Here is a 14,262-nt window from a genome sequence, read left to right on the forward strand (position 1 = left end):
TAACAGTTTTCATCCAAGTTGTGGCAAACGGGGAACCAAAGAGACAAAAGAGCATAGACAAGGGATCTGAAAAGATATGGAAACTGTGAGACTTATGAGAATTGTGAGAACTGTGAGGTATAGGAAGATCTGAGAACATGGAAGGGCAGAAGGACTAAGGGAGGGGGAAGTCCAGTGATGGCATATAGATTATATTTAAAATCTTGATGATTGATTGAGCGAGTTGTGAGTTCTGTGAGGAATCTGAGGACTTTGAGTTTGGGGAAGAATGGAACAGATAAGAATCGGGGAAGGGATATGAGAACTGGTGAGAGCTCTGGGAGCTGTGATGGATTTGAAAACTAGTGAGCACTGTGAGAGCTTGTGCTATCATGGAGAAAATGCTGTATCTGGAGCTAGAAAACCTGGGGTTCAAAACTTTAGTCTGAGCTTGGAAAAGTCACTTAACCTCTCTAACTCTTCATTTGTAAAGTGAAAGGGCTGAACTTGATGACCCGTAATGTCCCTTCCATCTCTAAATCAATGATTAGACAACTGAGTGGTGTGAGGGGCATGAAGGATGGGAGAGATGAAAGAGATGGAAGGGCTATTAGGAACGTGAGGAAGATGTAGGAGAAATATGAGGACTTATGGAAGATATAAGGAGTGTGAGAGCTTGAGGAATGTAAGAGTAGTGGGTATAGGAACCCTCATATTGAAAGAGGTGTGGTACAGCATGAAGGGTATTGCCTCTGGACTCAAAGGGACCTGAGTACAAATCCAACCTCTGATGTATTACTTAACCTCTGTGGACCTCAGTTTCTGTGTCTGTACGATAAGACTGTTAGACTAAATAGCCTCTGAAGTCCCTTCTAGCTCTGGATGTAGGATACTAATATATATACATATAAACCTCCCAGTTCCCATCCATTCTCCTATCTTCAATCCTGATCCTAAACAAAAATAATCTCTTCTAAGAATTTCATAGTGCAATGTTTTAGAAATGTTTTGAATTTAAATGAGTTTAAATTCAAGTTTTAAAAATATTCAGTACTTACTCTGTGTACAACACTAGACTTTAGTGCTGGGGGAAATGCAAAAGTAGATAAGATACTTGTCTAGTTTCATAAAACTTATAACCAAGTAGAGAGTGAAACACAAATACAAAAAATTAGAAGACATAATATTGTATAGGTGGGGAGGTGACCTAAAGACAGATGGGAATTAAAGAAGCAGGGGCAGAAAAGTTGAAAGACTGGGAAAGACATTTCAAGTTTAGGAAAGAATAAAGCAAAGGCACCAAGGCAGCAAAGGAGAAAATCCAGTTTGACTTGAGCTGAAAGTATTTATTCAAGGAAATATTAAGCTAAGGCTGGATAAGAGTGGAGGTAGACTGTGGAGGTCCTTCCTGGGAAACTGGGCTAAAGAGAATGAGATTATTCAATAGGTAATAGAGAGCAACTGAAAGATTTGAGCTGAGAAATTATATGACAAGATCTATGTATAAGGAATGTAAATAATGGATTGATTGGAGAACAAATGGATGTAGCAAAACTTGTTGGGAGCCTATAATATTAATTCAATTGAGTTCAGCTCAACATAAATATAATAAGTACCTAACATGTGCAAGGCACTACACTAGACAGTGGGGGTTTCAAACAAGACCAAAATTTGCCTTGCTTTCAAGGCATTTACATTTACATCCCAATTACTGAGATAGGACATGCACAAATAAGGAAATACAAAGTAATTTCAAGAGGGGAAGAGAGCCTTAACAACTAGGGGGATCAGAGGAGGCCTAGGAATCTATAATTTTAAGAGGTAGAAGTGAGGAAGGAATAAATTCCAGACATGAGACATAGCCTGGACAAAGGCACTAAGGCCAGAGAAATATCTTGTATGAGCAAGATATTTGGCCAGGACAGAGAGGGAGTGAAGGAGAATAAGGTACAATAACTCTAGAAAATTAAGTAGGCTGTAGGTAGACAATAAAGAATTGTCAGTGCCAGAGGACTTTGTATTTTATCATCTAGGCCACTAGTGTCAATCTCAAATAGAAGGGGACCCTAGAAAATCACAAATTAACATTATCTATGCTGTATTGTGCTTTTATTTATCTTGTTAAATATTTCCCAATTACAAATTAATCTGGCTTGAGCCTGCACTATGGAGTTTTGCAAGCTGCATGAGCCCAGATCTTGCTCTGCTTTAGGCAATAGAGAATCACTCAGCTTCCTTCCTGATCAGGGTAGTAACATGGTCATACCCATTTTTTAGGAATATTACTTTGGTATCTTTGTGAAGGATGGATTGGAGAGAATTGATTTTTTAAAAAAAGAATTGATAAGACTGCAACTGATTAACTATGGTGGGTGAGCAAAAAGAAAGAATCAAAGATGATGGAGGTTGTAGACCTGGATGACTGAAAAGGATGGAAGTGCCATCAACAGAAATAGTTTAATGGAAGGATAGGTTTTAGAGGAAATCAGTTCATATTAAAACATGTTGATTTTGATATGCCAACAAGACATCCAGCTGGAGTTGCTTAGCAGTCAGTTGGTAATGTAAAACAAAAACCAGGAGAGAGACTAGAGCTGTCTATATAGGTTTAAGAGTTATCTGTTGGGGCAGCTAGATGGCACAGTGGTTAAAGCACCGGCCCTGAATTCAGGAGTACCTGAGTTCAAATCCGGCCTCAGACACTTGACATTTACTAGCTGTGTGACCCTGGGCAAGTCACTTAACCCCCATTGCCTGCAAAAAAAAAAAAAAAAAAAGAGTTATCTGTTTAAAGATGATTGTTGAACTTATGAGTTGATGGAATTCCCAAAGACAGAGTCACAGAATCTCAGAATTAGAAAAAGAACCTTAGAGGCTTAGAGTTTGCAGGCCCCATTTTTTCCATTTAAAAAAAAATCAGGCCAGTTTTTACCCTTCTCCTGTCCTGAGGTGCCTCTTCAGTTCTCCTTGTGCCTTAGTAATCAAATCATCCACCTACTCTCAATATCCTGGGATATAGTTCTGTTGGGCCTAATAACTTGGACTCATCAAGGACACCTAGATACTTTCTTCCCATATCCCTAGTCGTAGTGAGATACGGATAATTGCAAAGCAAATAGAGAAGTAGGAATGTATGTGATTGATGCTATGAAGCCCTTGGGAGTTGATTGGAGATGAGGTGAGAGAGAGAGAAAATTCATAAATAACCACAAGAGAGTAAAAATGGGAGACTAAATGTTAGTGTCACAGATAAAGGGCAATTAATTTCAAAGGATGATCACATTTTGGACATGTTGAGGTTAGTTATCAGTGGGATATACAGTTGGAAATGTACCATATCAGTTGGAGATGTAAGTCTGGAAAATGTTAGAAGTCAGGATAGGATGTATAGACTTGGGAGTTATGAAGATTGTAATAAAATAATAATAGCTTATCTTTATATAGTGCTTTAAGGTTTATTAAAACCCTTTATATATATATACATATATATATATATTATCCCTTGTGATAGTAGTTGAAGTCAAGATGCCAAGAGAATGAGTGTAGAGAAGACAGACAAGAGCAAAAAGCTTAATGAATCAAGAAAAGGACAAGGAAGCAATGAAGCAGAGAGAAAATAATCTGTTGGTTATTTCTAATTTCTCTTGTATGTAGCTTTTTGTACATAGTTGTTTGAATTTTGTGAGAGATCTCATTAGACAGGGAGCTCCTTAAGAGCAGGGATGATTTTTTGCCTTTCTTTATATTCCTAAATGCTTAGCACAGTGCCTGGCACATGGTAAGAGCTTGATAGATGTTTACTGACTAACTGACAGAGGGAGGAAGAAAACCAGAAATTGGTCATCTCTGAAGCCAGGGAAAAAGAAAGCATATGGAAGAATAACATAGTCAGTAAAGGATGAAGAGAGGGAGAGGAGTGAGGGAGAAAGAGAGAGAGAGAGAGAAGAGCAAAGGAGGGGAGAGAGGGAGAGGGAGAGAGAATGAGAGCTGAAAAAAATATATAATTTGATTTATCAATTAGGAAAACCTTGGTGTTATAAAACAGTACTTTCAGTAAGTCTTGGAAGCAAAAGCCAAACTTGAAGGGGTTGAGAAGAGTCAGTCAACTAGCATTTATTGAGCGCCTACTATGTTCCCAGGTACTATGCTAAGCACTGGGGATACAAAAGCCAAAAAAAAAAAGAAAAAGAAAGGAAGGAAGAAAGGAAGGAAGAAAGGAAGAAAGAAAGAAAGAAAGAAAGAAAGAAAGAAAGAAAGAAAGAAAGAAAGAAAGAAAGAAAGAAAGAAAGAAAGAAAGAAAGAAAGAAAGAAAGAAAGAAAGAAAGAAGAAAGGAAGGAAGGAAGAAAGGAAGGAAGAAAAAATACCACAGTTCCCGCTCTCAAGGAGCTCACAGTTTAATGGGGTAGCTTACAGTCTAGGGAGTAGAAATATGAGATATAAGCTGATTTTTAAGAAGTTTAGCAAAAGAAAAAAAAATTAGCAGAAAATGGGACAGTAGTTGAATAAGTTAGATCTAAGACTAGGGAAGTGTTTTCAGGACATGAGGAGGACTAAATGTGTTTGTAAGAACATGAAGGAACTAGGGTAGAGGAAGGGAATGAAAATACATTAGGGACAAGAGGTAGGGGGTGGGAGAAGAATAAATTATACTGGAGCAAAGTATAGGAAACAAGGGCACAGAAAATGTTAGCTAAGAACATGGGGACACATTCCTCTGTGAACAGAGGAAGAATTAAGGAGGGGGAGTTAAGGAATCCCTTCCTAGATAGCCTAGATTCTTCTCAGTGATGTAGGAGGCTAAATGATTTAGTGTTAAGTGTAACATGGGAACAAAGAAATTAATATGCTGAGGGTTATTGAAAAATGAACCAAGATGTAAAGTTACAAGAAGTCTGCCCTTCAGTGTAGACTAGCTAGGACTATTTGTTCTGAGCTCCTAGTCTAGTTACTATCCTGATTCATCTTATGATGTCATCAGGGTCTACGTTATCCCATTTCCCCAGCCAGGAGATGCCACAAGAACCTATGATAGTTTTCAGGGGTACAAAAAAAATTCTATAAAGTTTATTAATGTATGAGGAAGATCCAGATTCTTTGTCTCCATCTCTTTATTTCTCCCTACCTCAAGTCATTTTAGCTCAGGTGACAGTTAAGACTATGAGGGATTGTGGATAAAGTGATCTCTGCTTTAGAATAGACATGGCAGATTAATCTGGACCCCTGATCCTAGATTTCTATGTAATCACAGTATGTTAAGCTTTAATTTGATAGGAGCCAACAAATAAGAAAATAAAGTCACAGATATGAGATATAGAAGTCATAGATAAGCATTTTCTAGAATAGTTTACTATACTTCATCCCTCCTGTTCCTTTTAATAAGTTTCATAGAATTCAGAACTAGAGCAAATCTTTTAAATTATTTAATCCAATCATCTCCTTTTTTTTTTTAAGTGAGGCGATTGGGGTTAAGTGACTTGCCCAGGGTCACACAGCTAGTGTTAAGTGTCTGAGGCCAGATTTGAACTCAGGTACTCCTGACTCCAGGGCCAGTGCTCTATCCACTGCACCATCTAGCTGCCCCCAATCATCACCTTTTATAAATGTTAAGTTTGACTCCTAAAGAATGAGAGTCATTTAGACTTGCCCAAGGTTACATAGTTAGCAAGTGGCAAAACTGAGATTAAAAACTCAGCTCTTCTAACCCCTAATCAAATATTTTTCCCCGGGACCATTTTTCAGTCAAGTTACTGACCCCAGAAGAGCACCACTTTGAGGCTTCTGAGCCCTGTGGAATGGTGGTCTCTGACCCAATAGACTTGTCTCAGCCATCCCCACAAGAATTAGGTGTTCCAGGGACACCAAGGCCTTCCCTACGGGTAGGAAACAAGAAGCTCTGCTTCCTCCCTCCTCTGGGAATTAGACTCTACAGTGGCCTCCCCTTAGACATAGCTCCCTCTTGTGGTCACTTCCTTCAGTTCCAGACACCTAGCCAAAGAGCATCAGATGTTAGACAGCTAGAAGAAGATGAAGAGAGGATGGGAATCAGGAGACATTGGGTGGAGATAAAGAGCCATAGATTGTCATCCACCAGTGGAGAGAAGATAGGGGAATGTGTCGTGGATTCAAGGATCCTAAGAACCTGTGTTTCCATTTCAGATCCCCAGGTCTTACCCAGGATCTTCCCTCTGAGCTCATGCTCCTCTGAGGATAGCAGCTCAGTGGTCCTAGGCTGTTTAGCTCAAGGCTTCTTCCCACAGCCTGTAAACATGGCATGGAATTACAGTGGCTCCGGAGGCACAGTAAGGAACTACCCTGCTACGCTGAATGGCAAAACCTACATTCAAACCAGTGTGTTAGACCTTCCTGCAAACCAGTGCTTTGACACCCAGAGCTACCAGTGCCACATAGAACATTACAACACCAATTCTAGTCTGATGGTTCCCTGCAAAGGTAAGAGGAAGAATTTGGAGCTTGTCCTGGGGCACACCACACACAGAGAACTTGTGGAAAACACATACTCACACACATCCACACACATTTCATAATAAAAATAGATCATATTTATATGGCATTAAAAAGTTGGCAAAGCTAGGGGCAGCTAGGTGGTGCAGTGGATAAAGCACCGGCCCTGGATTCAGGAGGACCTGAATTCAAGTCCAGCCTCAGACACTTGACACTTAACTAGCTGTGTGACCCTGGGCGAGTCACGTAACCCTCACTGCCCCGCAAAAAAAAAAAAAGTTGGCAAAGCAATTCCTGTACATAATCTCATTTGATCTTCACAATGACCCTCTGAGGTCAGCACTAACCCAATTTTGGCATGAGGACCCTGAGATTTAGGGAAGCTGCATGACTCATCCACCATCATGTAGCTAGTAAGTGATAGAGGCAAGATTCAAACCCAGCAATCCACCCATTCATCCTTCTTGCCCCACCCCTGCTCCCTCACCTATGCCTGAGAGACCTTAGAGATGACCCCTGTGGTGTACCCCAAAGGGAAGATAGGAACGGGACCTGAATATTAGGCAGAATATTAAGCTGAGGAGATTCAGGAAAGACTGAAAGTAGCCCTGGCTGTAGAAGATGACTGTGTTCTATGTGTTTTACAGAAAAAATAATTCCATGTCCTTGCAATACTGCTTATGTATCCCTGAGTCCTCCTTCCCTGGAGAGCCTGCTCCTGGGCACAGGTGCCAATCTGACATGTACACTCAGTGGCCTCAATAATGGTGAAGGAGTCGAGTTTACCTGGGGGAACACTCCGGCCCAGGCATCAACTTTCAAACCTATCCAGGGAAGACCTGAGAAGGACTCTAGTGGCAAGTATAGTGTATCCAGCGTCCTGGAGATCTGTGCTGAGGAGTGGACCCGTGGGGACACCTTTTCTTGCACTGTGTCCCACCCTGAGATAAAAACTACTATCAAGAATATCAGGAAGCCAAAAGGTGGGAGCCATTTGGAAATGGGGAAGAATCTCAGGAAACCAAGGGTATGGGAGAGGGGGGAACAAATGGAAGAAACTTATTTGTTTGGTTTGGGAAGATATAAAAAGGGGGAAAGCACTAGATATCACAAAGACAAAAAAAAGGTTAGTAGAACTAACCTAATTCTATATCAAGCTCAAAACTCCAAATTGAGAAAGGAGAGATGGGAAAAGACAAGAGATAAGAATTGCATTAAAAATGAGGAGAAACAGGAAAATAGCAAGATGTGAAGACAGACAGCAAAAGAAAAAGAAAGATGGTGAGACAATAAGACAATGAAAGTGATAGGGAACTTTTTTTTAAAAGCATGAGAAGAAAGTGAGAGATGAGAAGAGATCAAGAAATAAAAGAGCACATCAAGAGAGACCAAGGTAGAGAGGGACAAAGAATGGAAGAGAGTGAAAGGATACAGAAAGAGATTGACAGAGAAATAAAGAAAAACAAATCTTGTCATTCTAATTTTCCTCACCAGCCTATCTGATGGCTCTGCTGCTGCTCTCCCTCAGTATCCTCTGCTGGGCTGTAGACTTTGTTTCATCTATACTCCTGAATAATCCTCAGTAAAATGATTCCCTTCCTGACTAGGGTCACTCTTTGGTACCTAGTTCCTCACTGACCTTGTGTCTCCGCTCTTCCTGTCTAGTGATCCAGATACCACCCCAGGTCTACTTGCTGCCACCATCAGCAGATGAACTAGCCTTAAATGAACAGGTCTCAATAACATGCCTGATGAGGGGTCACAGCCCACAAGAAGTGTTGGTACAGTGGATGAAGGGGTCTGAGAAGCTGCCCAGTAAGGACTACATCACCAGTGGTCCTCACCCAGAGCCCAAAAGCATCAGCACCTTCATAACATCCAGCATCATCCTAGTCTCAGCCTCTGAATGGAAGGAAGGAAACAAATACACCTGTGTGGTAGGCCATGAAGCTCTTCCCCTGAACTTCACCCAGCAAACCATCGACCAATTCTCTGGTAAACCCACCAATGTCAATGTATCTGTCATCATGTCTGATGTCTATGGCACCTGTTACTGAGCCCAGCCTAAACTATCAGGCCCCCATCACTGCTCAGAACTTGAATTACAAGGCAAGAGTGAAGGGGAAGTCGATCTATAGAAAAAATATCTAATGGAATAAATCTTGACACTCAGAAATAACACTAGCCCTGTCCTCAGTGTCTGCGCCACAACTAGTCCCAAGTAGTAGGGGAAGGGGGTAAGGGAGTGAGGGTGGAGAGGAGTAAAATGTACTGGGGAGAGGAAAGGACAATGGGAAAGGGTCTCCCATAATATGAACCAAGCCAAGGTATTCATCATGTCTTCCCTACCCTGGCTAGGATGGAGCTCAGAGAGAGGTATTTTAAGGAAGGTCTGGGTTACTTTTCCTGATATAACCTGATATAACCATCACTTTATCAAATAGATACTCCCTAACATCTCTAACTTGTAATCTGGGTCCTAATCCAGTCAAGTTCCCAATTGTTTCCTGGGGTCAGAATAGATGGTGAGAGGTCCATTTCCAGGAGTTATTGAGGATTTTTATAAGATGAAAAATCCTGTGCTAACCACAAAGTGGATGAGACAGAAGAGGAAGTCCAGAGTCTGCCTTCAAGGAGCTTATAGTCCGGGGGATATAAAGGAGCAGCAGACCCTCGGTCTGACTTAGGAAGAGAGGAGGAAAAAGGTAACACTAAGGGGGTTCAGGGAAAAGTGTAAACAAAGGCCCAGAGGTAGGCCTGTGAGTAATGTGTTCAGAAAACAGTGAATGGATCATATTGAATGAAGCAAAAGATATGTTAGGAAGTAGTGGGAGATAAGGTTAGAAAAGAAAGTTAGGGAGGGCCTTGATTGTCAAATTGAAGAGATGTACTTTATCCTGTGAGTAGAGGGGTGCCACTAGAAGTTTCTTAGTAAAGTGACAAGATCAGAATAATGCATTTGGAGATGATTCTAGAAAGATGTTCAGGAAAAACAGGCTATTTTATTATAATAGCTCCATTGAGAGGTAATAGGGACTTGAACTAGGCAGAGTGAAGGAAAAAGAGGGTTACTCCCAGAAGAATAAAATAGATATACATAACAAATACAAGCCTCATATACATAGAGACAATAAAACAAACACATGATAACAGACATAAAGAGGCACAAGTGTACATATTGTATACATATGTATGTATATGTACATACATATTCATATGTGTATGCATAAATATATATACACACCTATATGTGTGTATACATATCTATATAGTCACACATGATAGGTATTCCCCTGGTGGTGGTGAGATAAGGGCTACATTTTTTAACCTTTTGCCTATATCCTTTTAGGGTACCCTTTACCCTTTTGCCTCCCCTTTCCTATTAGCATTTCTGTATCCTATCCTATTCTGTATCACATCTATCTGAGACTGCCCCACGCACCCACCCTGCTCCTGGCATTGCCAGTTAAGATTTCTAGGGAGGGAGATTTTGAAGGAATTTCACACACCAAAATAAGATAACCCAGAAGCATAAAGGGTTTTCCCAAATCTCTTCTGCCCTAGCTGATCCCTTCAGTTAGAGGAGAGATGGAGGTCCTGATTCATCTCAAGATTTTGGGATTCCCTTGGCTCTTGGTTATCTGAGAGGTTCAAAATTGAGTTGTTACCTGACTATCTGTAACCATGCAACATTAAGCCACCAACATTAAATTCCAGAGACCCCTCTCCTCACAAAAAGGGCCCTTAATTTGGAATGGGGTGGAAGAATGGCCTCTGCCCAGACTCCAATCAAGAGTATCTCAGAAACAGTGGATAAAATTAGAGTTTAATCCGGCTCAGGGATGTCTCTCCCTTAGAGAAACTTTTCTGGCCTTTGGTCATTTATCCATATCTAGGTCTTGTCCTCCTAGCCTAGAACCCTTAATCCAACCCAGGCTATGATTTTGTTTTTAAATGTATTTTATTTGTTTTCAGGGGGTTTTGGGGGGGGGGGTTGGGGGGGGCAATGGGGGTTAAGTGACTTGCCCAGAGTCACACAGCTAGTAAGTGTCAAGTGTCTGAGGCCGGATTTGAACTCAGGTCCTTCTGAATCCAGGGCCAGTGCTTTATCCACTAGGCCACCTAGCTGCCCCCTATGATTTTCTATATATGAGTTTTTCAGTGGCAATTCTCTCTCTGTTGTCCCTAGACTTCATAAAATTTCCACCACCACCCCCTGCTGAATCCTTTGTTCCTCACTCCTCACTCTCTCTACTTCCTACCCACACACCTGAGTCTTGTGTTTGGCCTAGTGTTTGAGAAAGACCTAGGACTTCTAATGGCTCCTTGTCACTTCTACGTCAGTTTCTCATCATGTGAAGGCCCTACATATCCAAAATGTCCTATTCATATTATTTAGAAGCCTTCCTCCTAATTAGGGACAACAGGCTTAACCAAATCTATAAAGAGCTAACCTTCACTCCCCTTCCCACTTCCCTAAAAAATCTAGGAATTAAACCCAGATCCAGTGGCCTTTACACCAGAATAGGAATTCTGGGTTCAACACCCAACTAACTTGCTAGCTGTGTGGTGATGGGTGGTGGTGGTGTTACCACTCTAATCCTCTGTTCCCTCATATGTGAAATAGGGATATTATTTCCTGATTCACAGGGCTATTTTGCATAAAGTGATTTCATACCTTAAAGTACTATAGAAATTGTAATTATCATTATTACCATATTGTCTCCAAAAAAGGTAAGCCTTATGCCCCCCGGGGCAGAGCCTGAAAGGCTAAGGGTACCAGAAAATGAAAGTCACTGGAGAGCAAGGTTTCTGGGCTTGCTACAGTGAGAGAACCTTGTATTTAAGCTTGACAACAGGAAGGGGAATATGTAGCCCCTGCCCTGGATGGCCTAGGGATATGAGACAACACACATCACATAGAGAACACAAACAAGATGTGTTTAAGTACCAGAGAACCCCTATGAGGCTGGAGGAGGGGAGGACATGGAAGCCACATGGTACAATAGTAAGAATGCTAACTCTGGAAGCCAAGGACCTGGATTCATATCCTACTTTTGGTGCTTACTACTTATGTGACCTTGGACAAGTCACTTAACCTCTGTGGGCCTCAATTCCCATCTGTAAAATAATGGGTTTGGACTTTCTGACTTCTGAGGTTTCTTCCAATTGCAGATTGAGTTATGGGTAACACAGAGAACAAGTTAGAACTGTGAGAGGAAATTCCAAATATGATACACATTCATGAGTTAGTGTTGAGTTCTGCCAAGATTAATGGAGCTATCAGTGTGAAGGGCTGCTTAGGCAGCTCAAAGGGACCAATCCTGTTTGACCTAGGGAAGAAGGCCATACTAATGGGGAGATTGCTAGATAGCACCCTTCTCTTTCAACAGCTGCTCCTACCATATCCATGGCTCCAACAATTCAGTTGTCTCCCAGGTCTTGTCATCCCAAGGGCTATAAAGAATTCCATGGGAATGTGGGAGCTCCATAGATGAGAACAAATTTGTCACAGAATACTACCTGTTTATCCTAGTTCTGGCAGCAAGTAAGAACAGAGGTAAATATTTCTCCAAGAAATGCTTACAACATCTTGAGAGCACCATCAAGGAGTTGTCATCAGGAACATACAACTGCCTAGTTATCAAATTCACTTAATCTGACCACACCACTATAAATTGTAAATAGCTCACATTTAGACTATGTATTACACTGTTGTTGGGTAATTTTAAGAGATCCATCTTATTTTTCTAGCTCTTTATTTATTAATGGCTATATGATTCAAGTTGGCTACACTGAGATGAGTAAAAATTAAAAAAGTAAAATATTTGTAATATATACACACACACATATATATATACAATATTTGTCAGCTTAAGACACTGAACTTCTCACCAATGACCAGACTATTCCCTCAACCCAATTACTTCCCTATTTCCTTCCTTCTCTCATCCCAGGACTTTTATTTAGTTTAGGCAGAGGAAGGGGATTGGGGGAGAGAAAGGAAGTAGGGAATAATTGGTCCCTTTCCTTCATCTGAGCAATTCTCCAGGAAGGCTTACTGTGATGTCACCTGTTGAAACAACTAGGCTTCTGGTAGCTTATAAACTTTCCAGAATCTCTAATTTATGGACCTGCACCACCTCCAAGATAGGCATAACCCCAAGCAGACCTAAATCTCCTTTGTTTGCCCATAACTCTCCAAGCTAAACTCCTCTGCCACCACCATCACCAAACCTGCAAAATGATGACCTCTTTCACCAGCTCCTTTGTCCACCTTCAGCAGACAAACAATGAGTTACTTCCAGTAATGGGGTGTTGCTGGGGTTGGAGAGAAGCCCTTTTTGAGATAAACAAAAACATGTCTCTAGCATTGTGGAACTTAGAGCCTAATGATAGGATGCAATTACATACACAAATAACTAAAACATAATGATAATAATAGATAGCATGCCTATGGAATTTCGTGATTTATATAGAACTTCCTTTATAACATATTTGCATATTAATTGCTATATTAACCAACTTACAGATGAAAAAAGTGAAGTTCAGAGAGCTTAAATAACTTTCCCAAAGTCACATCACCAGCAAAGCTGTTGCTTCTCATTGCAAGGCATGGGTTTTCATGATAGCACCTGCATTAGGAAAGTAAAGACTAAATGCTCAGGAGGATCAGGGAAGAACAGAGGGAGCAAGTATCCCAGGGATTATGAACAGAGTGAATCAATGTAGGAAAATCCAAAATCGGTTTGATGATCCAGTTTGGTGAGACAATTGAGTATGGAGAAGAGAGTACTATGACATAATGCTGGAAAGGGAGGGGAGCACCAAATTTGACTTTATCTTATAGACAATAAGGAACTGTAAAAGGTTTTTGAATAGAGAATTAATGGGATCAAAGTCAATCATTGGAAGATAAAAAAACGCTGACAGCCAATATAAACAGGAATGATAAAGGTCAGATTGAAGTAAGACTTAGGATAACAAAAAAATAGTTTTTTAAGCTGTTAGACTCAATCCTTCACAAAGTCCTACTCTAATTCCTCACAGTAGTATAGAAGGGGCCCTTAAAGGCTACTTAAAGAGCACAGATTCTTGAAAGGCTTTGAGTATTGTGTTGAAAACACACTGAATCTACTTTCTGAAAACCAGAAAGTAGACTGACTCTATTTTCTAAAGTATGAAGATGCTCATCATCATGGGGCTAGCCTCTATATCGAGCCATGAAACAAAGAAAAATCCAAGACATTACTCATTCCTATGTGGCTTCCTTCTGATGACAGAAAAGGGACCAAAAGTGCTAAGAAACTTTAAATGGTCCTTATGCCATCTGCAAATATTAACTTAATTTTTGGTGCTCTAAAAGTGACATATTTCTTCTATAGATAAACTACTCATGGAACTAACTCAACCTTAACATTGTTTTTGCTGTAATTGAAAGCACAAGACAAAAGAATTGTAGCATCATAGATCCAGAGCCAGACGGAATATTAGAGACTCTTGGGGCCCCCAACCCCCATCTGTCCCTTTACAAATGAGGATATTGAGGTTAAATGATATGCCCATGGTCACACAGCTAGTAAGGGTTGAGCCCAATTTGAACTCAGATCTCCTTAACTTCAAGAGTCTAGTGGCATTTCCATTATGAAAGGATGTCCTACAGACCCTCATAGAAAATCAAGGGTTGATACAGTTGGTTTTATCATGTATCTACAGTCAAAAGAAATATCATTTCATATGATACTTGGCTAACTCATATTTCAATGTTCATTATGAACATTTGTAAAAGGAGCAGAATAGGGGGCAGCTAGATGGTGCAG

At 40.6% G+C, this 14,262-nt stretch overlaps 1 gene segment (V, D, J or C); it reads left to right on the forward strand.

The window, feature by feature from the left end:
• The first annotated feature begins 619 nt into the window (after positions 1-619).
• Positions 620-8,603, forward strand: LOC122738699. The segment is given in 4 exon segments: positions 620-722; positions 5,720-6,430; positions 7,090-7,425; positions 8,108-8,603. Coding segments are annotated over 4 exon segments (1,542 nt in total).
• Positions 8,604-14,262: the final 5,659 nt, after the last annotated feature.

The sequence above is a fragment of the Dromiciops gliroides genome, chromosome 2, assembly GCF_019393635.1.
Source record: "Dromiciops gliroides isolate mDroGli1 chromosome 2, mDroGli1.pri, whole genome shotgun sequence".
NCBI classification, from domain to species: Eukaryota; Metazoa; Chordata; class Mammalia; order Microbiotheria; family Microbiotheriidae; genus Dromiciops; species Dromiciops gliroides.